The 27,213-nt window shown below is 37.1% G+C and overlaps 1 protein-coding gene across 3 annotated transcripts in view; it reads left to right on the top strand.

Moving 5' to 3' along the window:
* The first annotated feature begins 1,938 nt into the window (after positions 1 to 1,938).
* slc37a3 (solute carrier family 37 member 3) overlaps positions 1,939 to 27,213 on the top strand; it is a 35,268-nt gene continuing 9,993 nt past the window's right edge. Inside the window, exons 1-10 of one of the 3 annotated variants that reach the window (XM_079868909.1) lie at positions 1,939 to 2,069; positions 2,264 to 2,328; positions 11,274 to 11,394; positions 12,098 to 12,190; positions 13,300 to 13,383; positions 17,702 to 17,847; positions 18,557 to 18,653; positions 19,591 to 19,675; positions 21,348 to 21,541; positions 21,630 to 21,771. In XM_079868909.1, the coding sequence (XP_079725035.1) occupies positions 2,273 to 2,328; positions 11,274 to 11,394; positions 12,098 to 12,190; positions 13,300 to 13,383; positions 17,702 to 17,847; positions 18,557 to 18,653; positions 19,591 to 19,675; positions 21,348 to 21,541; positions 21,630 to 21,771 (1,018 nt within the window). In that variant the 5' untranslated portion in view covers positions 1,939 to 2,069; positions 2,264 to 2,272. Of the gene's footprint in view, positions 2,070 to 2,193; positions 2,329 to 11,273; positions 11,395 to 12,097; positions 12,191 to 13,299; positions 13,384 to 17,701; positions 17,848 to 18,556; positions 18,654 to 19,590; positions 19,676 to 21,347; positions 21,542 to 21,629; positions 21,772 to 27,213 lie in introns of all 3 variants that reach the window. The other 2 variants (XM_079868910.1, XM_079868911.1) reach the window with 2 other exon arrangements.

Genomic DNA, 27,213 nt, shown 5'->3' with positions numbered 1-27,213 from the left:
CCAATTTAAATAAAGTGCAAAAGACTTTTACAGAAATCTTCATAAAACTTTTTAACAAAAACAGTTATTTCACATACATTTCCTGAATTTCTACTAACAAACACATTCACTGTAAAAAGTGAATCTCTTACATTAAACTACATGCATGATTTACTGACTTATAAGTCACTGCATCAGCAACTACACAGTTACTGGCAGTTACTGTAAATAAAGCATCATGCAGCATAACATCTGTGTTTCTCTGCTTATATTTGACTGAAGCACAGGCTCAGCTCTTCAACACAATGGTGACCCACAAAACAGATAATACAGAAACACTTTAAAACCCAACAGAACATTAAACACTAACAGATCTCTCAAGATCTCTGCATCTTCACTTATTATAATCCAGACTTTATTTCTTTCATACTAACATTCTTATTGAGAATTAACAGAGGTTTAGAAGTTGATGTTTTTTTTAAATAATACAGTTTGATGTCACCATTTTGGTGATCAGGGTTTGCTTTAGTTGGGTTCTTGACCCTTCAGTTTTTAACATTAGTTTTTCTCTTGCTGCTTTAACTGTGTGTCTCTGATACATATTTGTTATGGTAGGAATCCAAGAGAAACTCAGATCAGAGTCACTTTTGGTCAGTTTTAGTGATGATAGTCATCATGCAGTGGCCTCATTTACTGATACCTGAAGTCTAATATCTGATTAAGTCGTTAACTATTAGTTGTTAATTTTGCATGCCAATACTGTGCTGTGATAGATTTTATGAAGTCATTATACAGAATTTCTTTTGACAGGATCATATAGACTGCCAGTCATTTGATTTTTTTAAGATTTTTTAACAATAAAGGTATTTGATCATAATAATTCAGGAAATACCTGTGAAATAACAGTGTTTTTTCAGTTTATTTAAATTAGAATATTTTACTTGAATTTTATGGGTTTTGTTTGGCAGCCGTAGCTACCAGTCATTTGACCATTTCTTTACAATCTTTTTTTTTTTTTTTACAATGAAGGTATACGATCGTGATAATTCAGGAAATACCTGTAAAATAACAGTGTTTTTCTGTTTATTTAATTTAGGATGTTTTACTTTAATGTAACAGGGGTTTTTTTTGGGCTGACAGTCATTTGATCGTTTTATCATTTAAATGTTTTGTTATTTTTTAATTATAGATTATATTCATAATTTTACATACATTTTTATGTAATTTAAGAAAACAGAAAAAATACTGTATGATATTATTTATATTTTTACAGAGTGTTGAGTACAATTTAAAATTTAAAGAAAATTAATGTAAAAAAATCACAGTTATTTCCTGTAAAATTAGGATTTTCTTTTACAGTGCAAGTAAAACAGTGCGGGGACCGGATGGTCTGATTCCAGCCTTTTGCCAATAAACATTCATTAAACGATAAATTCTAGTCTTATTTTTGGATATTTTGAAGCAGAAGTGGCTGCTTTATAATAAACTTAATTATTTTTCTATTTAGATTCAGAAACATAAGTTTTCAAACTTGAAACCTATTATTTTGTTAAATAAGATAAAACATTACATGATTACAGTTTCATCTTTTGTCAGCAAAAAACTAAACAAAACAAAAACTTGTACTATTGCACAGCCTACAAACCTGTCACTTTATTGAATGTGTAAATTCTTAGCCATGTTCTTAGTTATGGAGTTATGGAGTTTTCTATTTTTAAATGTTCCATTTAACTATTATTATGTTATTATTATTATTGTTAACTTTAATAATTACTGTTGTTATTGATTTTGTTGTATTATAAAGCTGTAAGAGAGCAATAATTAAAAGAAAAAGGCGGTTGGTATCTCCCCATAATAATAAGAACATCCCTGCTCGGACCATAGACAGTAAAAAGGCTCGGACCCACTGATCTATATAATGACATTCTATATAGATCAGTGCTCGGACCCGTAATAAAGTGACTTTTATTTTGAAACGTGCAACTTCCGGATGACGTCCGTGTTTACGATTGAACGCGTTTACGTTGCATTTCAAAACATTAACGATAATATCTTCCAGTCAGAGATTTATTTACAGCAAATGATTACTGGTGAGTAGCTACTTACTATTAGTGTATCTATGGAAGGCTGTACATTTTTATCTTGATAATCCGATTGATCTATCAATCTGTCGATGGATAGATTTGACAGTGGTGTGGTGTGTAGCTAACTTAGTGTTTGTAGATGGTCCAGTAGAGTGTCCTGAAGACTCCAGCCCCTTCTCTTCCTCCCCCTTTTTATCCAGACCCTTATAATGTGGCCCCTCTACACCTATCATCAACTGCTAGCCTTCCTCCTCACCTTCCTCAGGTATGCTGTCCTGTTCTGGTCTGTTCTTGCAATGGTAACGTTAACTGTTAATCAGTTTCTGCCTGCGTTACTGAGAGTATCTAGCTTTTCTTTAATATTGCTTTAATATTGCTATCTTTTCTATAATATTAATATAACATTTTCTACCTGCGTTGGCTGAAAGTCTGTGTGGGGGTCCCTTGATCTGTAGTGGATGAAAATACCTGCTTTACATGAATGATTTGGTGACGTGTCAGGCACTGTTTTATTGTGCTATGATAATAAGTAACGTTATACTGAACTCTGTCTTGTAGCGCAAAGTTCTGTGTGCTGTGTCATTTAACTAAGTTAGCTGTATTCTGATTACTTAAAATGTTATGGTAAAATCAACCAAATTTGAGAAACATACTAAAATGATTTTGTTAATACTTTTGGTGAAGAAAGACAAATTGAAATAGTGACGAAAGCCAAAATATTAAATGCCATGGATCAATATTTACTGAATACTTTACAATTTTCAGATTTGGAGCCAAATTACATGAGGGTGAAAATGACTTTAGAAAATTGGCATCATCATTTTTATTTTTATACAGAAATTGGTAGGTCAGCTAGTAACCTTTTATAAGGGAAAAAACACTTTTTGTGTTCCCCTGAAGTTTTGCATGCCTGTACTTTGAGAAATATTAAAGGTATCTAAATATCCTTTTAGAAGTTGGTTCTTATCAGTTGTTTCTTTTGCATACAGCGAATACTTGTATTCAAAGAGGAATGTCTGACTAACAAATAGAGACTAGAAATGTATCCTGTTTCCTTTTATCAGAATGATTGCATAGAACACACTTATCAGACTGGCAAAATACACTTAAATTAACAATAGTGTATTCAATAGTTTTCAATAGTGTATTCATAAGTTTCTTTATTTGAATATCTATATATTCTAAGAGTTCAAACACATAGTATCGTAACTACATGCTTGCTTGAAACAAGTTTCATGGCAAACAGGAGAGTGTGCTTTCTCTCCCCACACATGTGTATTCAATAAACCAATATTTGCCTCACCTGGATTGTCAAGTCAAGTCAAGTCATCTTCATTTATATAGCGCTTTTAACAACGTAGATTGTTTCAAAGCAGCTTCACAGAGATAAGCGTATAATTTAAGGTAACAGAGATTGTTTTGGCTTTATAGCAGAGTTAAGTTATTTTCCATCTAAAGTTAGTTTTGATTGATTTGCTTCCGTCGCAACGATCATTTGTTATTAATTTAGGGGCCGCTAAGACGACACCATTCCCTCTACACAGACTTTAAACGCGAACCTGTGAGAAACGCTGATGGCGTTCACATGCGCATTTAGAGTGGGTTCTATAGTTATGTGCGTTTGAAAATACGCAGGTTTGGAATTCCCTACAAGCCAAGCCTAAACAAAGTACTTGTCTTTCCTTATAAATTTTGATAAAGAATTTTATTTTATTTTGTTGCTTTGGGGTAGGAACGCGAAACGAATTTCCCGACAACGCCTTATCTGTAGAGTGGTAGAGGGATCCTCCATAGGGAGAGACTAGTTGGCACTTCAGCACTGCGTTGTCATCAGGTCCAGGCGAAGGTCCTTCGTCAGATCTGGATACGGCCCGGATCCGGCATTGCTGCAGGAAAACCTCGGGATAAACACAGACACTAAAATTAGCGTAGATGCCATTCTTCTCATGATGTAACGAGTACATCAGGATTTATGGGAAGTGTTCCCGGTTCCGGCTGACCTAATCTATGCAGCCTAACATTAAATTATAGAAGTCTATAATGTATTATGTGAATGCTAGGTCAAAGAGATGTGTATTTAATCTGGCTTTGAACTGACAGAGTGTGTCTGCTTCCCGGACAATGGTAGGAAGACTGTTCCAGAGTTTTGGTGCTAAATAGGAGAAGGATCTACCGCCAGCAGTCGATTTTGATATTCTAGGTATTATCAACTGGCCGGAATTTTGAGATCGCAATAGACGTGAAGGACTATAATGCGTTAAGAGCTCGCTCAAGTACTGCGGAGCTAAACCATTTAGTGCTTTGTAAGTAATCAGCAATATTTTAAAATTTATGCGATGTTTAATAGGGAGCCAATGCAGTTTTGACAGAACCGGGCTAATATGGTCATACTTCCTGGTTCTGGTAAGAACTCGAGCTGCTGCGTTTTGAACCAGCTGTAGTTTGTTTATTAAACGTGCAGGGCAACCACCCAGTAGAGCATTGCAATAATCTAGCCTTGAGGTCATGAACGCATGAACTAATTGTTCCGCATTTGTCAATGAGAGCATATGGCGTAATTTAGATATATTTTTAAGATGGAAAAATGCAGTTTTACAGATACTAGACACGTGACTTTCAAATGAAAGATTGGTATCAAAGAGCACACCCAGGTTCCTAACCGACGACGAAGACTTAACAGAGCAGCCATCAAGTGTTAGACAGTATTGTAGGTTATTACGTGAGGAAGTTTTTTGTCCAATAATTAGAAACTCTGTTTTTTCAGAATTTAGAAGTAGGAAATTACGAGTCATCCAATTTTTTATATCTGCTATGCATTCCGTTAATTTTATGAATTGATAAGTTTCGTTAGGTTTTGAAGAAATATACAGCTGAGTATCGTCAGCATAACAGTGAAAGCTAATTCCATGTTTCCTAATGATATCTCCTAATGGTAGCATGTACAGAGTGAACAGCAGCGGTCCTAGTACTGAGCCTTGTGGTACGCCATACTGAACTTGTGATCGATGAGACATCTCATCATTTACTGCTACAAACTGATAACGGTCAGATAAGTATGATTTAAACCATGCTAGTGCATTTCCCGTAATGCCAACATAATGTTCTAATCTATTTAAAAGAACGTTGTGGTCAATGGTGTCAAACGCAGCACTAAGATCGAGTAACACTAATAGCGAGATACAACCACGATCGGATGATAAGAGCAAATCATTTGTGACTCTAACGAGAGCTGTCTCGGTACTATGGTACGGTCTAAATCCTGACTGGAAATCCTCGCAGATATCATTTCTTTCAAGAAAGGAACACAGTTGTGAGGATACTGCCTTTTCTAATATCTTTGACAGAAAAGGTAGATTCGAGATCGGCCTGTAATTGACTAATTCTGTAGGATCAAGTTGCGTTTTTTTAACAAGCGGTTTAATCATAGCCAGCTTAAAGTTTTTTGGTACGTATCCTAGAGACAAAGATGAATTAATGATATTAAGAAGAGGATCTAGGACCTCTGGAAGCATCTCTTTCAGTAGCTTAGTTGGTATAGGGTCTAACATACATGTTGTCGATTTAGATGATTTAATGAGTTTAGTAAATTCTTCCTCTCCTATAGCAACGAATGAATCAAATTTTTCCTCAGGGAGGCTACAATGCACTGCCTGATGCGATACTGTAGTAGACGGTTGCATAGTTATAATTTTGTCCCTGATATTATCAATCTTATAAGTGAAGAAGTTCATAAAATCATTACTGCTGTGTTGCTTGGAAACTTCTGAGCTTGAAGCTTTATTTTTCGTTAGTTTAGCCACCATTTCAAATAAATACCTAGGATTATGTTTATTTTCTTCTAATAGGGTTGAAAAATAAGCAGATCTAGCCGCTTTTAAAGCCTCTCTGTAAGTAATTGAGCTCTCCTTCCATGAAATGCGAAATACCTCTAGTTTTGTTTTGTTTTGGTATTGGTAAATGGATTGTTTAAGTATTACATTTTCGTCTTGTTATAAAATGTGCACATAGACTTAGTAGTATCCACTGCTGAGGAGCATATTTAACAGAATCACTGATATCACCTCAAACGAAAAGACATTCAAGGGATAATTTACTGGTATACCTTCCAGAGCTTGTTCGATATACATGAAATCCAAAAATGAAGTATTGCACCAGCTAAACTTGTTGTTTATATACAATGTATAGATTCAAAAATCAAGATATTGACATTATTGTTTCTATGTGAATAAATAAAGGTGCATTTCTAGTTTTAACGTTGTTCTTATTCAAATATTCAAAAAGTATTTTCTGTGTGCAAAATTACCACATTAAAAATTGGTAAAATTCAACACTTTGTAAATTGAGCCACATTGAGTATCTCAAATCCTAGGCTTTAAAAATTTAGATGCGAAAAGAAAAGGAAAGTTTGCTAAGAACCAGAATCTATATTGATATTGCGATATCTTTAATACTTCTTGAGTTACAGGCATGTAAACTTTGGAAAAAGAATATTCTAGGTGTTCAGACAGTTACGTTCTATGTTATTGTTTTGATAAAGGGAAACAACATTTCTAGTTTCAAAATTATTTGTTCTTCAGACATTTCTCTTCAAAAGGAAAAAAAAAAAATTAACTGTATGCAAAGTGACCCACATATGGTTTTTGACTACTGAAAATGTGGACAATTTAACAATTTTCTCATGAACCCACACTGAGACCATATTTCTAGTTCTAAATCGTAGGATCTTGAGTTTGTTAAGAACCAGGATCTATAAAATGTGAAGATATCTTTTATATTTTTTGAGTTATAAGCATGCAAACTTGAGGTGGGAAAATGCAAAAAGAGCTTTTCCCCCATTTTTGGACTGTCACCATTGCCGTGTAATGCAACAAAGGATTGCTAAAGTCATCTGATTAAAAATAAATAACATCTCAGATCATTATCTAGTGTCAACAAGCACAACAAGCACAATCAGGCCCTTAAGAGAGCAGCCAGATAAATGGAGCGCAACTGGAAGAAAACAAAACTAGAGGTATTTTGCATTTCATGGAAAGAGAGCACGATTGCATACAGAGAGGCCTTAAAAGCTGCTAGATCTGCTTATTTTTAAACCCTATTAGAAGAAAATAAACAAAACCCTAGGTATTTATTTGAAACAGGGGCTAAACTAATGAAAAATAAAGCTTCATGCCCAGATGTTTCCAAGCAGCACAGCAGTAATGACTTTATGAACTACTTCAATTATAAGATTGATAATATCAGGGAGAAAATTATAACTATGCAACTGTCTACTACTGTATCGCATCAGGGAGTGCATTGTAGTCTCCCTAAGGAAAAATTCGATTCATTCATTGCTATAGGAGAGGAAGAATTTTCTAAACTCATTAAATCATCTAAATCGACAACATGTAGCCTATGTTAGACCCTATAACGACTAAGCTACTGAAAGAGATGCTTCCAGAGGTCATAGATCCTCTTCTTAATATCATTAATTCATCTTTGTCATTAGGATACATACCAAAAACTTTTAAGCTGGCTATGATTAAACCCCTTGTTAAAAAAACACAACTTGATCCTACAGAATTAGTCAATTACAGGCCAATCTCGAATTTACCTTTTCTATCAAAGATACTAGAAAAGGCAGTATCTTTACAACTATGTTCCTTTTTAGAAAGAAATGATATCTTCGAGGATTTTCGAGGATCAGGATTTAGACCGTATCATAGTACTGAGACAGCTCTCATTAGAGTCACAAATGATTTGCTCTTATCATCCGATCGTGGTTGTATCTCTCTATTAGTGTTACTCGATCTTAGTGCTGCATTTGACACTATCGACCACAACATTCTTTTAAATAGACTCGAAAATTATGTTGGCATTAGTGGAATTGCATTAGCATAAGTTCCTAATACTTAATTCTCTGTCAAGTCTTTGTCGTCGTCGGTTAGGAACCTGAATGTGCTCTTTGATACCAATCTTTCATTTGAAAGTCACGTGTCTAGTATCTGTAAAACTGCATTTTTTCATCTTAAAAATATAGGCTATCTAAATTGCGTCATATGCTCTCAATGAAAAATGCCGAACAATTAGTTCATGCGTTCATGGCATCAAGGCTAGATTTTTGTAATGCTCTACTGGGTGGTTGCCCAGCACACTTAATAAACAAACTACAGCTGGTCCAAAATGCTGCAGCTAGAGTTCTTACCAGAACCAAAAAGTATGACCATATTAGCCCGGTTCTGTCAACACTGCATTGGCTCCCTATTAAACATAGTAACAATTTTTTAAATATTGCTGATTGCTTACAAAGCACTAAACCAGTGGTTCTCAACTCCAGTCCTCGGGACCCGTTGCTCTGCACATTTTGTATGTCTCTCTTATCTGACACACTCAGTTCAGTTCATGGAGTCTCTCTGAACGAGCTGATGATCTGATTCAGGTGTGTTAAATAAGGGAGACATACAAAATGTGCAGAGCAGCAGGTCCCGAGGACTGGAGTTGAGAACCACTGCACTAAACAGTTTAGCTCTGCAGTACTTGAGCGAGCTCTTAACGCATTATAGTCCTTCACGTTTATTGCGATCTCAAAATTCCGGCCAGTTGATAATAGATTTTAGAATATCAAAATCGACTGCTGGCGGTAGATCCTTTTCCTATTTAGCACCAAAACTTTGGAACAATCTTCCTAACATTGTCCGGGAAGCAGACACACTCTTGTCAGTTCAAATCTAGACTAAAAACACATCTCTTTGGCCTAGCATACACATAACACATTATAGACTTCTATAATTCAATGTTAGGCTGCATAGTTTAGGTCAGCCGGAACTGGGAACACTCCCCATAAATCCTGATGTACTTGTTACATCATTAGAAGGATGGCGTCTACGCTAATATTAGTCTCTCTGTTTATCCGAGGTTTACAGCAGTCCACCAGATCCAGGCTGTATCCAGATCTGATGAAGGACCTGCGCCTGGACACGGACAACGCAGTCCTGAAGTGTCAATCAGTCCCTCCCCTGTGAACGCTTCCCTCCCCTCCCTTTACCTCAGTACAGATAAAATGTTGTCGGGATAATTCCGGTTTGCATGGCTACTACGCCATTATAAATTTTTAAGGCCAGACATGTAGTTTATTGAGGGTTGATTTGTAAAGAAGGACTACACGCCTGCGCACATATATATATTCAAACGTGCATACCTTTGGACTGAACACGTAATGCGCATGTGCGCGACGTCTGCATTTTTGAGGTTTGCGCAGAGATAACGGATAATCGTTTGCACCTTCGAACCTATTTCAGGGAGTGCGTTCTCAAGACACCAGGCACTGTTTTGTGTGGATTGGGCGGCCGGAGCGCGTTAAGGGTTTTCCTATTAGAACGGTGTTGTGTTAAGTTAATAACTAATGATCTTCACAATGGAAGTGAATCAATCAATCAAAACTAACTTTAGCTGGACAATAGCTTTATCCTAGAGCTGTTGTAAAGCCTAAACAATCTGTTAAGGTAATTTCCTATGATCACTGTAAAGCTGCTTTGAAACAATCCATATTTTTAAAAGCGCTATATAAATGAAGGTGACTTGACTTGACTAATGATGCTGACATTTTTCTAAAGGCATCCCCCCCACACAATAAATATTCATCCATGGAATTTATTATTATGACTTTCCTTATGTATTTTTTTTACCTGAACCAGACATTTCGAAATCAATTTTTTTAGCCAGGTTGACAGAATTATGTAGCCTGGGTTTGCCCATGTTGCCTTGAGTGCAGCACGATTTTATTCACGCTGCTAGGCAGCCTGGATACCATGGACCAGATTTTCCCCTCAAAAAGGGAACCAATCGCAGAACGGGGAGGGAGCAGCAAGACGATGACGACGTCTATGCGACACACCGAAGGAGTTTGTTTATATCTATGGATCCAACATGGCATCAGACGCGAAGTTACCTTTCGATGCAGCCTTAGATAGTGTTCTGAGTAGTTTAGAACGCAAGTTTATTTCGTCTTCTTCCTCGACGAATTTCTGTCGCTCTACATACGTCATCTGGTATAATTGAAACGATTGGCTATGAGCTACATACAGGCGCATTTGATAGACATTCGTAGCGCCCAATAAATGGCTCTGGGCATTCGTAATCCACGCCTCAAATACGAGAAAATGAACATGTGGTTCCCAGACCACGTCTCAATGAGAAGAGGTCTGACGTTAGCCAGGCTAAGAATTATGACCTTTATATGATTAATCTACAGTAACTGTTATGCAGAAACCTAGCAGTGATTGGCTATAAATTAGCAATATCACAATAAAAAATGTTCACTCACTTCCACACTCAACTGAGTATATGGGTAAGGGATGTACAGTGACTTGCCAAAGTATTCATTCCCCTTCATTTTTTTCCACATTTTGTAATGTTGCAAGCAACCTTATGCTAAAATGCTCTAGATTACTTTTTTCTCCACCATTCTACGCCCCATATTGGCAAGTGGAAGGCCAGATATGTGATAACAATGGTCTCTATGATCATCACCTTAGCTCACATTGTTTTTGGGAAATGCTGCCCTGGTTATTTTAAACCTCTTCCATTTAAGAATTATTGAGCCCGTCTGTGCTCATGTGAACCCTTTACCTAAAAAAAATGTAGTCTTTCCCAAATCTGTTTCTGAACTGTGCAGGTAGTCCCTTTGACCTCATAATTGACCTCATGGTTTTTGCTCTGTAATGATTTTTCAGCGGTGACTTGTAGGCAGGTGTGTGTTTTTCCAAATCATGTGAAGTAATTAAATTTTTCACCAGTTAACTGGACAAAATAAGTGCCACAAGAAAGATTTTGAATACTTATGCAATGTAATGTGGTATTTGCCTTGTCATTATTGGTGCAACATGACAAAATGTGAAAAGAGTGAAAGGGAGTGAATACTTTTGCAAAGAACTGTACGAGTGTTCACGATAAAAAAATGGAAAAATTTTTACAAAGAAGGAAAATCTAGTTTAAAACGCACGTGGCAAGTTCTTAGAAATGCATGCTTTGTATTAATGTTGGTTTCATGTGGTTTTGAAAAGTCTAATTTTTCATGTATAATCATGCAGAAATGAAAAACATTGAGTTACAGTAAGTGTATGTTTTGGCCCATATACATGAAGAACTAAATGAAGGACATCGTGTTAATGAGCTTGCATAATACATGTACTCATCTCCATTCATACTGTCTATTCTCCCCACTCTCTCCAGCTATGTCCTGCTTCACTCGTCACGTAAGACTTTTAGTAATGTGAAAGTGAGCATCTCAGCACAATGGACACCGTCAGGATTGCAGCAGAATGGCAGCGCTGTAGCGTTGTCTCCTGGAGTGGTACGCATATAAAACATACTTCCCAATTTCTCTTGTTTCATTTCACATTTTTTAAAAATGATTTCTTTCTATATAAAGAAGCATCATTTTCCCTAGCCTGATAGATAATGATGTTAGTAATGAGTATTTCCAGTAATTTTGTTGTCGAAAAAAAAGAGTTACTGATTACTCAAATTTGAATCGTAATTCAATTAAAAATAAAAAATGTAAAAAAATATAAAAACAGAAAATCAGAAGAAAAAAAAACTTTCGAGAAGTAGATTGCAGCCATTAGTGTAATGCACAGAAGCTGTATAAGGTCTTTCACATTTGTTATGGTTTAACATAGTCTTATTCAAAACCAAGTAGTCCATGTCTTATCTGTTAACTTTACTGTGTGCTTTGGAGAACATGTGCTCTGCCAGGTAGGGATGACACAACACTGTATTGATGCTTGTCTTTTGAATGCCTCACAGTACTGTATCAATATTATATTTCACATGAATACTTTTGTGAAAAAGGCGATGAGTCTGTGAAAGGGCAACACATGGTCAAGCATTAAGTCAGTACACACTTTATTCTTTCTGTTTGGCAAAAACTAACATTCTCACAACTTGCAATATAGTTGTACAAAGCATTGGAAAAGTCCAATGCAGACTTTTCAGTTTTTAATATTCATATAATAATAATGCTACTCACTTATTTTTTGTTTTTACTTTTGTAGACATGGGAGGATAACAAACTGTTTGCTGATGTGGGGGAGGCCACTTTGTTTTTGGGTGCTCTGGACTCAATCTTTCTCTTCTCTTATGCTGTGGTAAGTTAAAAACAGTAATATTTTGTGTGTTTGCACTTTTTACTGTTTTGTTTCTGTATTTTTTTCTGTTTTGTGTAATTGCACTTTTTACTTGTGCAATTACACAAAACAGAACAATAAAGCTTGAAATCATTTTTAAAGTAAGAAAAGTTAGGTTTGGAATCAGACCATTTCATTTTATGAATTAATTACCGTAATATTAACAATTGTATAAAGTGTGCCTTATCTTTCTAAATCCCATGATCATTGAAGTGTATCATTATGTCAAATCCACTCAGCTGCAAATCAGTGCTCAATTTTTCATTAATTAAATGCTCCACATCAATCCAAAATATTTTTGTGTGTGTGCAATGGAAAAATAAATAAAAAATAGTTTCCTTTTCACCTTTACAGAAATGACAAGAGTAATCAATATCTAATTTAAAGCGTTCCAGCACATGTTTTACTGGATATATTCTATGGATTATTTCAAAAGAGACTTATTTTACTTTGTTATTAATGTAAAATTTATCCACTGTTCGCCAAGCATTATGCCAATTTACATCTTTAAACACAGATGACCAGAAAAGGCGAGCTGGAGGATAAACAATATCATTAAATATATTTGTAATGTAATTATTTGAGACTCTATTTTGTAAAATATTTGTATTGTAGAAATATGTTACCCATGATATCTGTAAAATTTAGATCTTCCTCCTGTAATGTATTTCTCAGAAGGATCAATACTTTCCAGAGGATTGAATCCATTACAACAGCAAAATCTTTAGGTCTAACTGGATGGAGAAAAAAAATCTCTAAAAGTCATTGTTTAAAAGCTGACTAACTAATATAATATTATTTTCTTTTAATTTTTAATTCAAATAGTATCTTTGAATTAAACAGTGTGATATCATCTATATCGACTTTATATTGGCATCGGCCATCAAAAAATCCTTATCAGTCGTGCACTAGCATATCCTGCTAGGCTGCATCAAGCAGTTTTTGTTTGGTTTTTGAAAAGTGAGTGAGACTTGATAATGTCAAATCGCATATAAAACAATAATTGTGATATTGTCGTTGAGGTTTGCACACATCCCTATGTGACAGTGATTTGTTTGCTTTTCTTTCAGGGTTTGTATATCAGCGGGGTGATGGGCGATCGGTTCAACCTCCGCTATGTTCTGTCATTTGGTTTATGTGGATCAGCAATCACGGTTGGTATACTGTAATTAGAGCTGTGAAACAATTCAAATATTTAATTGTGATTAATCTAATATTTTATTAAGTTGAGCTGAATGCATTAAGTATAAAGTAGGGCTGTCAAACGATTAATCGCGATTAATCGCATCCAAAATAAAAGTTTGTTTTTACATAATATATGTGTGTGTACGGTGTATAATTATTTTCTATATATAAATACACACACATGCATGTATATATTTAAGAAATATTTGCATGTATATACTGTGTATATATATTTATATTACAGTGAGGAAAATAAGTATTTGAACAGCCTGCTATTTTGCAAGTTCTCCCACTTGGAAATCATGGAGGGGTCTGAAATTGTCATCGTAGGTGCATGTCCACTGTGAGAGACATAATCTAAAAAAAAAAAAATCCAGAAATCACAATATATGATTTTTTAACTATTTATTTGTATGATACAGCTGCAAATTAGTATTTGAACACCTGTCTATCAGCTAGAATTCTGACCCTCAAAGACCTGTTAGTCTGCCTTTAAAATGTCCACCTCCACTCCATTTATTATCCTAAATTAGATGCACCTGTTTGAGGTCGTTAGCTGCATAAAGACACCTGTCCACCCCATACAATCAGTAAGAATCCAACTACTAACATGGCCAAGACCAAAGAGCTGTCCAAAGACACTAGAGACAAAATTGTACACCTCCACAAGGCTGGAATGGGCTACGGGGAAATTGCCAAGCAGCTTGGTGAAAAAAGGTCCACTGTTGGAGCAATCATTAGAAAATGGAAGAAGCTAAACATGACTGTCAATCTCCCTCGGACTGGGGCTCCATGCAAGATCTCACCTCGTGGGGTCTCAATGATCCTAAGAAAGGTGAGAAATCAGCCCAGAACTACATGGGAGGAGCTGGCCAATGACCTGAAAAGAGCTGGGACCACCGTTTCCAAGGTTACTGTTGGTAATACACTAAGACGTCATGGTTTGAAATCATGCATGGCATGGAAGGTTCCCCTGCTTAAACTAGCACATGTCAAGGCCCGTCTTAAGTTTGCCAATGACCATTTGGATGATCCAGAGGAGTCATGGGAGAAAGTCATGTGGTCAGATGAGACCAAAATAGAACTTTTTGGTCATAATTCCACTAAACGTGTTTGGAGGAAGAAGAATGATGAGTACCATCCCAAGAACACCATCCCTACTGTGAAGCATGGGGGTGGTAGCATCATGCTTTGGGGGTGTTTTTCTGCACATGGGACAGGGCGACTGCACTGTATTAAGGAGAGGATGACCGGGGCCATGTATTGCAAGATTTTGGGGAACAACCTCCTTCCCTCAGTAAGAGCATTGAAGATGGGTCGAGGCTGGGTCGTCCAACATGACAATGACCCAAAGCACACAGCCAGGATAACCAAGGAGTGGCTCTGTTAGAAGCATATCAAGGTTCTGGCGTGGCCTAGCCAGTCTCCAGACCTAAACCCAATAGAGAATCTTTGGAGGGAGCTCAAACTCCGTGTTTCTCAGCGACAGCCCAGAAACCTGACTGATCTAGAGAAGATCTGTGTGGAGGAGTGGGCCAAAATCCCTCCTGCAGTGTGTGCAAACCTGGTGAAAAACTACAGGAAACGTTTGACCTCTGTAATTGCAAACAAAGGCTACTGTACCAAATATTAACATTGATTTTGTCAGGTGTTCAAATACTTATTTGCAGCTGTATCATACAAATAAATAGTTAAAAAATCATACATTGTGATTTCTGGATTTTTTTTTTTAGATTATGTCTCTCACAGTGGACATGCACCTACAATGACAATTTCAGACCCCTCCATGATTTCTAAGTGGGAGAACTTGCAAAATAGCAGGGTGTTCAAATACTTATTTTCCTCACTGTATATATAATTTATATTATATATAAATATTTTACAGTGCCCTCCACAATTATTGAACCCCCTGGTAAATATGATCAAAATTGGCTGTAAAAAATAAATCTGCATCGATTATCCTTGTGATCTTTCATTCAAAAAATGTGCAAAATTCTAACCTTTCATTGAAGTAAAAGAATTGAAAGTGGGGGGAAATCACATTATGAAATAAATGTTTTTCTCCAAAACACGTTGGCCACAATTATTGAAACCCCAAGAATTTTTTACGAGTAAAATATCTCTGAAGTATATTCCCATTAATATTTACCTTTTTTAGTACACCAGGGTGACTAGGAACATGAAACTGTCCAGCTATGACTTCGTGTTTCACAGGAGTTTAAATATGAGGAAACACAAAGGCCAAATCCCCTTAATCATCCATCACAATGAGTAAAACCACAGAATACAGTTCTGATGCGTAGCAAAAGATTGTTGAGCATCACAAACTAGAAAGTGGCTGTAAGACAATAGCTAAAGAATTGAAAATCCCCATTTTGACCATCAGGGCAATAATTAAGAAGTTATAACCAACTAAAGATGTTATGAATCTGCCAGGAAAAGGACGTGTGTCTATACTGTCTTAATGCACGGCGAGTATGAAAGTTTGAGTGGCCAAAGACTCTCCAAGGATCACAGATGGAGAATTGCAGAGATTAGTTGAGTCTTAGGGTCAGAAAGCCTAAAAAAAAAACATATCAAACAACCCCTACATCCCCACATGTTGTTTGGGAGGGTTTAAAAAAAAAACCTCCTCGCTCATCCAAAAACAAATTCCAGCAAATTTAATTGTCAGACACGACTGGATCTTCAAACAACACAGGGTTCTGTGGTCAGATGAGACTAAAACAGAGCTTTTTGGCAGCAAACACACTAGATGGGTTTGGTGAACACAAGGATAAAAAGTACCCCATGTGTACAATTTAATATACCATTGGATCTTTAATGTTGTGGGCATATTTTTCTGCTGGAGGTCCTGGACTTCTTGTTCAGATACATGGCATTGTGGATTCTATCAAATATCAACAGATAAAAAATCAAAACCTGACGCCTTCTGCTAGAAATCTTATAATATGCCGTGGTTGGATCTTCCATCAGGACAACGATCCAAAACAAACATCAAAATCAAAACAAAAATTTGTTGTGGAGCACAAAATGAAGCTTCTGCCATGACCGTCCCAGTTCCCTGACCTGATGAGTGGGCTGAACTGAAGAGAAGCAGCACAAACATGGATCTGGGAATCTGAAGGATCTGGAGAGATTCTGTATGGAGGAATGGTCTCTGATCTCTTGTCAGTTATTCTCCAAACTCATCAGGCATTATAGGAGAAGACTCAGAGCTGTTATCTTGGCAAAATGAGGTTGCAAAAAGTATTTAATAAAAGGGTTTCAATAATTGTGGCCAACGTGTTTTGGAGAAAAACATTTATTTCATAATGTGATTTTTCCCCCCACTTTCAATTCTTTTACTTCAATGAAAGGTTAGAATTTTGCACATTTTTTGAATGAAAGATCACAAGGATAATCGATGCAGATTTATTTTTTACAGCCAATTTTGATCATATTTACCAGGGGGTTCAATAATTGTGGAGGGCACTGTATATATAAATAACAAATTTTTCTTAAATATATATGCATGTGTGTGTATTTATATATAGAAAATAATTATACTCCATACACACACATATATTATGTAAACACAAACTTTTATTTTGGATGCGATTAATCGCGATTAATCGTTTGACAGCCCTAGTATAAAGCAAAGAAAACCTCTCGGTTACGTTTGGAGCCCTTGTTCCCTGAATAGTAGATGGTGCTATGGAAACACCCACCAGGTGGTACAATTGCTTGAATTGATATAGAATCAATGCGCCAATAGTGCAACAGTTGAATTCCGGAGGCAAAATTTCCATACATTATCTCCATGGTGGAATTGATTTGTAACAACAACTTATAAATGGTAAACGCTTTTGTTGAAGTCGTTAGTCCACATTTGCAACATTTTTTTTTTATAATCATGTTTTACAATGAAATTCTTGGTAAAAAAAACGACATTACCCAAGATTCTGCAAAGAATCTCCACCAATCAGAGAATCGAAATAAGCAAGTTGCTGCAGAAGAACTCTTGTTGAACAAATTGTTGATCAAAAAAGCACAGTTGAACTGTTGTCATCCAAGCCTGGGCAGATAAACCTTCATTAAGAAGAACAATCTGTGGAGTGATTAAAGCACTGATGATGCGGTGCTTTAGAGTGCAACACTATCACCATCAGCCAATGAGAAAATTGTCACTCACACCTGTTTGGCATTCCCATAATGTCAGCTACTGACACAGTGTCGAGCGAACCTATGAAAGGGAACAAAAATTCATGTCTTTATTTAATTACATTCACCCTCTCTTCTCTTTAGGAATTTATTTTTGGCACTTTGACAGAATGGCTTCACTTTTATAATGTGTACTTTTATTGCGTTTTGTGGGTGATAAATGGACTGCTGCAATCTACAGTTTGGCCCTGTGTGGTCGCCATCATGGGCAACTGGTTTGGGAAATCTGGGTAGGTGTCAGTATTTCACCTCATCCTGTAATTCACACATGATTCCATAAATTCGTGATTATTAAAAAAAATAATTTTATGCATGACTTCAGACTTTCATGCAAACATGCAGAATTTTTATGCAAAAATATCTGCAACTTGTCATCCTTGATCTAGTTTAATTAGGTGCTAAATGCATTGAAATGACACTGCTGTGTGTTTTTACGCCAGTGCAAACTTGCCTCCTTTCTTAGGCTTATTAAATGCACTTTTAGCTGTTTTGTACAATTTATGTAGTAAATTGAGTGCTAAAACAATGAAGATAGCATGTGCCAACCCTGGTGTAGTTGCAAAATTCAATTATCTTTCAAATTATGAATATGAATATAGTCATGATAAAGGGTATTTATACTGACAGATGATACACATTACACATTAACAACTGATGCAGGTGCACAAAAAAATATACACCCAATATCAAAACAAAATTGGCATTGTGCATGTGTGCACCCATAATTACATCATGATATACTTGTCACATGACATGGCATTCTTGCACACGTGGTGAGACACATGATCAAAAATGTATTTCACGAACATACCTAATGTGCAAGTTTTTCTTTGAGAGAAACTGTATGTTTTGATTTCAAGGAATTCACAGACATGTAACAGTATGTTTCCTTATGGCAGTAATTTTGCTTATACATTTTTTATATCTTCTATCTGCCAGCCGAGGCTTTGTGTTTGGACTGTGGAGTGCATGTGCATCCGTGGGGAATATTCTGGGTGCGTTTCTTGCCTCCAGTGTCCTGAAGTATGGCTATGAGGTAAGAGCACAGTACATTACTTCATTTTAGATCACGTCAATTAATGTTCCCATGAGGAAAACAGCTTAGTAAACATGCTAAATAACATCTTAATGTAAATGTCAAAATGCAAAAAGATTTCTGTGAAAGTTATATTATATTATATTATATTAAAATTCATAAATGTTTGTGAGGGTTATGCTTAGAGGAGGGGATCATTAGGGCTCAATCCCAATTCACCCCTTGCCCCTACCCCTTGGCCCTACCCCTCCGTTTTGCGCGTTCCCGTGAAGGGGTAGGGCTGTCTCGATTCTCTTTTGGTTGGAGGGGTAGGGGTAGGGGGAAGGGCCAGATAGCCCTTGAAACGAAGATTTTTCGGGACCACACTTCAAACATAGGGGTATGAGAAATGTACCTGCATACACCGGCTACAGAGGCAACATGACTGCCAATAATCATTTTCTTTATGTAACATTCAATCTTGTGTTCATATTTACGGTCATGTTCTTCAAAAAAACATTTGCAAAAAAATCGCTGAAGTTCGTTAACGATAGTCCCGCAACATATTTTCATGTCTGATAACTGGTGAATGTAATTGCGGCAGGGAATTGTTGTTTTCTGCGAACTTCAGAAGAAAAATGCAAAAAAATAGCTGTAACTCACGCAATTGAGATGACTACAGTTGACGACGGTATCTTGGAAGTTTGTGATAAACATTGGCGCATTTCCTGTGACGTAGGCGCTAGCAACGACATATAATGATGTGTAACGGTGTAGTAGTGGTGTCCCATTTCTTAGGGGAATATTTTCACCCCTATGCCTTGCCACTCTGTTTCAAGGGGCAAGGGTTAGGGGTAGGCGAAGGGGTATAAAATAGAATTGAGATTGTACCTAGCTGTGTATACAAACAATATAGTCTTGAAAAGTGTGTTTTTGAATGTGTGTATGTGTGTTTCAGTATGCTTTCCTCGTGACATCAGTGGTGCAGTTTGCGGGTGGTGTGGTGGTGTTTTTTGGGCTGCTCACATCCCCAAAAGAAATTGGTAAGTTCATTATGGACGCTGCTGATTCTTTGTTTCTCAGTGTTTCAGTTTATCAATGTCTCTTTTATTTCTTACATCCATGTACAGTTATAGGATTAGTTCACTTCAGAATTATAATTTACAAAGCGAACGTGCAAAGACTTATTCGCCCTTTACAAAAAAATAAAAGGGAAAACAACGATGTTGGACAATTTTGAAGTTGAGGGAGAAGTTTTTCGCTCTACCCTACATTTTCCGCCTACGTTAGGTTCCTGCCTGGCCTGACCTTTCCAACGTGATTACGTAATGCGTGAAGTCGTGGAACGTGAAGGATGAGCATTTGTGGTTTTTTGGTTGTTGAAAATGACAGATGGTTTGGCTAAATAAGACCCTTATTACTCGGCTGGGATCGTGTAGAGCCCTTTGGAGCTGCATTTAAACTGCAGTTTGGACCCCGTTGAAGTCCAATATATGGAGAAAAATCCTGGAATGTTTTCCTCAAAAACCTTTATTTCTTTTCGACTGAAGAAAGACATGAACATCTTGGATGACGTGTGTGAGTAAATTATCAGGAAATTATGATTCTGAAGTGAACTACTCCTTTAAGGCCATTTCACACTTACAAAAATTTTTTGCACGAAAATTCATTCTGATTTCGCATGTGCAAAATTTTTTAGACAGACTGAATGAAGTTGCTATGTTCTCTTAATGGAAATTCTGTTGCGTGAAACATAAATTGCGCAAGCCAACTCAGTACACATTATGACATGTGAAAGATGGTATTTAATTGTATTATAACAGTTATTAAATTTTTCAGCATAAACAAACATTGATAGATAGGTAGTTAACATAATCTTGCTACCATTTACAATTAATTTACAGCTGAAACGTTGAAGGGATGTGTAACAATAAAAGTATTTGTCATAATGTACTTTTCGATCTTACACGATCTTGGGAGCTGATTGAGACGCACCCCATAGTTGTATGTAAAAGCAGCAGCTCTGGGCATGTGAACAGAAGCACACATCTTATTGGTGTTTTTGCAGTGTGATGGAAAAGAGATTAGATCCATAAAAAATCTTTCACATTAATGACATGTGTCTGTGTCGGTCTGATCAGGCAAAGATAACGACACAAGTCGTTCATTCATATCCAAATGTTTATCATACTAAATCAGCTCTCGGCTCAAATCAAACTCTCAAACACTATCAATGTCACGTAGAAGCTAGCCAAATTATAAAGATACACATTGTTTATTCATTAACTTCATCAAATTCATTAACTGAATAATACCTACCTGAAAAACTTATAGCACTATTTATTTAATTTGTATCTTTGTTCTGTTGTATTTATTTGTGCTATTGACTTATTTGTTTATTTGGTCTTATTTTATTTCTGACTGTTTATTTGTCTTTAATATTTTTTAACTTTATATTAGTTAAGCTAATAGTTTTTGCTATGGTTTTGAAATTGGAATGGAGAATAATGAAATTTCACTGGTATCTAATATTTTGTTGTCGTAACAACCTTATTTATTCAAATACAAGGTTACATTGGTCAAAAACAATGTAAACAATGTTTTATTTTTGGTGGCGGGGCCAGAAAAATGTTTTTGCGTTGATCCCACAAATGGGCCCCTGCAATATTGAACTTGATGTAAAAGAGTGTTTTCATCTGTTGGTCTCTTTTTAAGGACTAAGTGACCCCTCTGAGACAGGTCTGAGATCAATGACAAGAGACTCAGACAGTCAGCGTCCTCTGATGAGTGATGATGAAGATGAGTTATGTGAGGAATACTCCTCCATTCAGCAGCAGGAAGAGGAACCTGAACCACAGCCCAAAGCCATCGGCTTCCTACAGGCCTTCTGCCTGCCTGGAGTCCTTCCCGTCTGTGTCCATTTAAACACTTCCTTACTTATCTTTATCCATTATTGTCGACTAGATTTGAAATGTATTTATGGTCTGTCTCTTGCAGTATTCCCTGGCTTATGCATGTCTGAAGCTGGTCAACTACTCTTTCTTCTTCTGGCTGCCATTTTATCTCAGCAATAACTTTGGCTGGAAGGAAGTTCAGGCCGACCGACTATCTGTGTGGTATGATGTGGGAGGAATTATTGGTGAGTACCCAGTTTGGTCCTAAACAGATGTTACCAATCAAGTTTAAGGGCCAGATTTACTAACAGTAACAGTGGACACAGTTATTTTTGCGGCTGACCTTATTACATATGCATTTGTAGGAGTTTCGCTTTTTCAGGCGCAAAATTTATGGGAGGAGAGTATTTAAATGAATCACGCAAGGTGATTTACTAAGGTTTGCACTTGTCAATGTACTGGTGTTTGCGCCATTATTTACCGCCCAAAAAAAGCACGTCTTAAACCAGACGTTACCTGGTAGATTACGTTGGTCATTATGGAAATGATCCAGCTGCATCTGTGTCGTTTAATTTGCATGTCCTCAGCAGATCACATGCAGAACTTTCCACTCCCATCGGTGCTGTTTTGGAATTGCGCTCTCGCTAATTTGTCCTGTTTAGTAAATCTGCCCCTTAGCATTCTCTGATCACTCTGAAATAAACAACATCACATCTAACTGAAAGATGTTTGCTGTTACCAGTGTTTATCTCATCATTGGAATTACTGATGAAACTGGTTATTAACCAAGTTTTTTATTTATTTATGTCACTGATGGTAAACACAAAACAAAAAATGCACATCATACAGTAGTAACATAGTAACAGACTGATCTTTTGGTATCTTTCTGTGTGGTATGAATTGGCCTTTACATCTTCACAAAATTATGTAAATGCATAAATCAAGCTGAACTAAATAACATGCTAGTCAGAATGTGTGAGTCACGCTGTGAATGGCTCTTTCCGTAATAATGCGCTAAAAAACACGGACAATGTATAACTAAAGCACGAAGAATTTACACTATTGTAATTGACGCAGCGATGAAATGAAATGTTTCAGGGAAGCAGACACGTGTTAGAAGTATAGGAAGTATACTAGTATCCTAGTGGTATTGGGTCTCAGGCAAAGAGGGCCAAGGTGTTTGACCATTTAAATAAATTACAGGCAGACATTTGTCTCCTTCAAGAAACTCATCTGGCAAAATCTGATTGTAACAGAATCAAATCATCTCAATATAATCAGGTATTTTCTGCAAATTATAATACAAAACAAAGAGGAATCTGCATACTGATTCATAAAAAGATTTCATCTATTCATAATACTACAATCGCTGACACTGAAGGGCGCTATATTATCATCAATATCTCAATAGATAATAACCCAATCACAATTGGAAATATATACGGTCCAAACTCAGACGATCCAACGTTTTTCCAGTCTTTTTTCTCTGCCATATCAGACCTGACTGATTGCCCAGTAATAATTGCAGGAGATTTCAATACAGTCCTTGACCCTTCAATAGACCGTTATGGTAACTCAAGAAATAAACCAATACGGCAATCCACATCAACAATAAAACAATTCATGACTGATTATGGTCTTGCTGACAGCTGGCGCTTACAACACCCAAGCAGTAGAGAATATTAATTCTTTTCTCCAGTCCATCACTCATACTCCCGCCTGGATTTTTTTCTCACAAGTAACTCCATGATTTCTAATATCTCAGTCATCAATTCATCCAATTATCATTAGCGACCACGCCCCTGTCACAATTAATTGGACAATGACTCGTACACACAAAACAACACCTAGATGGCGTTTTAACACCTCTCTCCTCCAAGATTCACAATTTGACGCCCTCATCAAGAAAGAGTGGGCATTCTTTCTAGAAACGAATGATTCTTCTGAGTTATCGCCCTCTCTTCTATGGGAAACAGGAAAAACAGTACTTAGAGGAATTATTATATCATTCTCAGTCCACAAAAAAATAAATAAAACAGGAAAAAGAAACGCATTTAGAACAAAAAATTAAACATCTCGAAAATATTAACATAACTAAACCAACAGTCGAAACCAAGAATAAATTAGAGTTATATAAATCAGAACTCAATGAAATAATTAATAAACGAACCCAATTTCTAATACACAGGTTAAGACAGGAACAATTTTATCATAGCAATAAATCTGGTAAATACTTGGCAAATCAAAAAAAAGAAACAAAGAAAAAACTATGATAACAGCAATACCGGACTCAGCAGGGAAGCTTACCCACTCACCAATTGAAATCAATCAAATCTTCGATCAGTTTTACAACCAGCTCTACTCATCAGAAAAAGATCCAGACAATAAAGAAATTAACCACTTTCTCAAAAACATTCATTTACCTAAAATTAACGATGACCAAAAAAATAAGTTAGAAACTCCAATATCTCAAGCTGAATTTCAGGCTGCACTTATTTCAATGCCAAACAACAAAGCACCTGGTCCAGATGGCTTCCCTGCTGAGTTCTATAAACACTTTTGGTCAATTTTGGCCCCACTCTTCATCCGAATGATAACCGAATCAAAACAAAACTCTAGGCTTCCGGCAACCTCTAACACAGCATCAGTTTCGCTTCTACTCAAACCCAATAAGGATCCGACTATACCATCGAGTTATAGACCAATTTAATTAATTAATGTAGACACCAAAATCATGGCAAAGGCTCTAGCAATTACATTAGAAAAGGTTATTCCATCCATAATTCATCCCAATCAAACAGGTTTTGTTAAAGGCAGACTAGCCGCAAGCAATACACGCAGAATGTTCAATATTATGCATCAATGTACAATTCAAGAAAATAACACAGTCATTGTCAAATGCCTTCTCGGCGTCTAATGTGACAGAGTCAATTGGAAATTCTTGTTTTCCACATTAGAGCGGTTTGGTTTTGGGGAATTATTTATTAAATGGGTTAAACTATTATACACTTCCCGACAGCCACTATCACCACAAATGGACTATCCTCACAAAACTTCACATTGCACAGGGGGACTAGACAAGGATGCCCACTATCACCTCAACTGTTCACTATTTTTATTGAACCTCTTGCAGCTGCCATACGCCAAGACACACTCATTACAGGCATCAGGACTAAAAATATGCATCATAAAATTAGCCTCTATGCAGATGACATACTACTATTCTTGGAGAACCCTCTAATTTCAATACAAGAAACAATCAAAATCATACACTCATTTGCCAACATATCAGAATACTTGATTAACTGGGATAAATCATCTGTTCTCCCATTACAATCCAAAAGCTGGGATGCAGCAGCCATCACATTACCTATACCCCTATGCACTGATCATATCACCTACTTGGGTATAAGAGTTTCCACCAGGCTGTCAGATCTATTTACATTAAATTTCACCCCACTTCTAAAATCAATTCAGGAAGACCTCCATCGCTGGGCAAACCTACCACTTTCCATCATGGGCAGGATAGCCACAATCAAAATGACAATATTACCCATAGTAAACTATCTACTTTCAATGACCCCAATACAACCAACCACCGCCTGGTTTAAATCCCTAGACTCAGCAATTACAAAATTCTATTGGAAAAATAAGACTCCAAGAATAAAATTATCCACCCTTCAGAAACCAAAGAGCCTAGGAGGATTAGAAGTACCAAATTTAGCTATATACTGTTTGGCAAATCATCTGCAATATGTACACAGATGGACTCACCTGGCTAGACTTGGAACAAAATATGTGTGATAACTTTCAGATCTCAGACCTGCCTTTTTTTACCCAGACAATTAAAAAACACTCCTGTTTCAAAGCACCCACAATTAGCTCAAGTCTGACAGCCTGGTGGAAATTCCACAATATTACTAACACAAAGCTTTCACATCTGAAACTCACCCCAATTTGGAATAACCCTGATTTCACTTGCAATAATAAAACACTCAATTTCAATTCCTGGAAAGATAAAGGTATTACTCATCTGCAACATATTTTCGTCAATGGCAATTTCTCTACATTTGAGGACTTGGTCCAGAAATTTGGCATCACCGACAAACAATTCCTACAATACCTACAGATTAAATCATCAATTAAACCAACCACTAACACCCCAATGGTCAATTTCGAACTCGTCCCACCTATCTCACAACTAATTAATATTCCATCCTCCAAAAAACTACTATCCAAAATCTACAAAATAGTGATACAAACAGACATTATCATAAGTCTCCCCACTGCTAAATGGGAATCGGATTTATCTATTCACACTGATACCGATTTCTGGACTCAAGTCTGCAAAAATACTTTTCTCATGACCAAAAATACTAACCTACAGCTAATACAATACAAGACTATCCACAGGACTCACCTCACTGGACGGAAATTATTTAATATGGGCTCCACTTCAGACATCTGTCCACACTGCACTCAAAACTGCACGGACACATATATTCATGCACTTTGGCACTGCACCCCTATAAAACAACTCTGGGAAAAGGTTACAAAGATTTTATCCGCCTTCTTCGGCTGCTCCATCCCATCGTCCCCATCTCTCTGTCTACTCGGAGACATCTCCACAATCAACCTGAATCGCATGAACAGTAAAACTCTGCTGGTCGCGTGTGTGTTTATCTTGAGGGAGAACATGTCTCCCCTTTCACCGCGCCTCCACGGACCTCCTCCTCCACTGCAACTGCTGGCTCTACTCTGTACACCTCACTTTTTAATGCTCCTCATGCTAGATGGCCAACATTCACATTCCTATTTAAGAATTAAGGTGTGCTGTGTGGAGGGCCTGAAGAGGTCCTGCACTGTTGCCCCCCACCTCTTTTTAATGCATCTCATATCACACATTCAATCACACAATTAATCAATAGGTAGGGACATGGGTGGTGCTTGAGGTGGTTCTGAATAAGTTCTACCCCCTGCGCCGCACCTCTTAGACTTCATTTAGACCCTAGAAGACATAACACAGGGATAGTGGGGTGTGTAGATGAGCTGGCCCGTCAGTAAGACAATAACTGACGGCAGGGGAGGGCAGAAGTGGAGAGGGGTTCTGGCACCGAGTGCCTCTGGATTAAGTCAACCCCCCCCGCCCACGTCCGAAGCCCCACTCCCCCTACATCCTAGGATTAATATGCTCCTCAGCCCCGGTGAGGGCTGGAGCAGTCAGAGGAAAGATCCGTTGAGCCTGACCCAACCCAACCCATCCCCTCTTATGACTAGGGCACAGTACTTTAATTACAAAAATTCATACTATACCAATCCTGCTGATTTCAACATTCAAACACAAAACACTCAATCATACACAAACTTATACGCACGATAATGTTTATTCTAGCGCACGCACGCACACACGCACGCACACACACACGCACACACCCACACACACACACACACACACACACACACACACACACACACACACACACACATACACATACACATAGCCTTCCTTCTCCACCCTCATGGTAATCTAGAAACCTGTTCTCGAGAGGGAACTCGCACTGCGTCGGTGATGCTATTGGGGAACAATGTATATTCCCACCAAGCTGAGGGGAGTGCATGCCTATTATGGCTCGTGACAAAAACGTCAGAACTGGCAGTTTCAACCTGGGTCACATACAAGCTGTCAG

The sequence above is a fragment of the Squalius cephalus genome (genome assembly GCF_949319135.1).
Source record: "Squalius cephalus genome assembly, chromosome: 4".
Taxonomy (NCBI): domain Eukaryota; kingdom Metazoa; phylum Chordata; class Actinopteri; order Cypriniformes; family Leuciscidae; genus Squalius; species Squalius cephalus.
The sequence above is the reverse complement of the archived record's forward strand: the minus strand, read 5'-3'. Positions and strand labels throughout refer to the sequence as shown.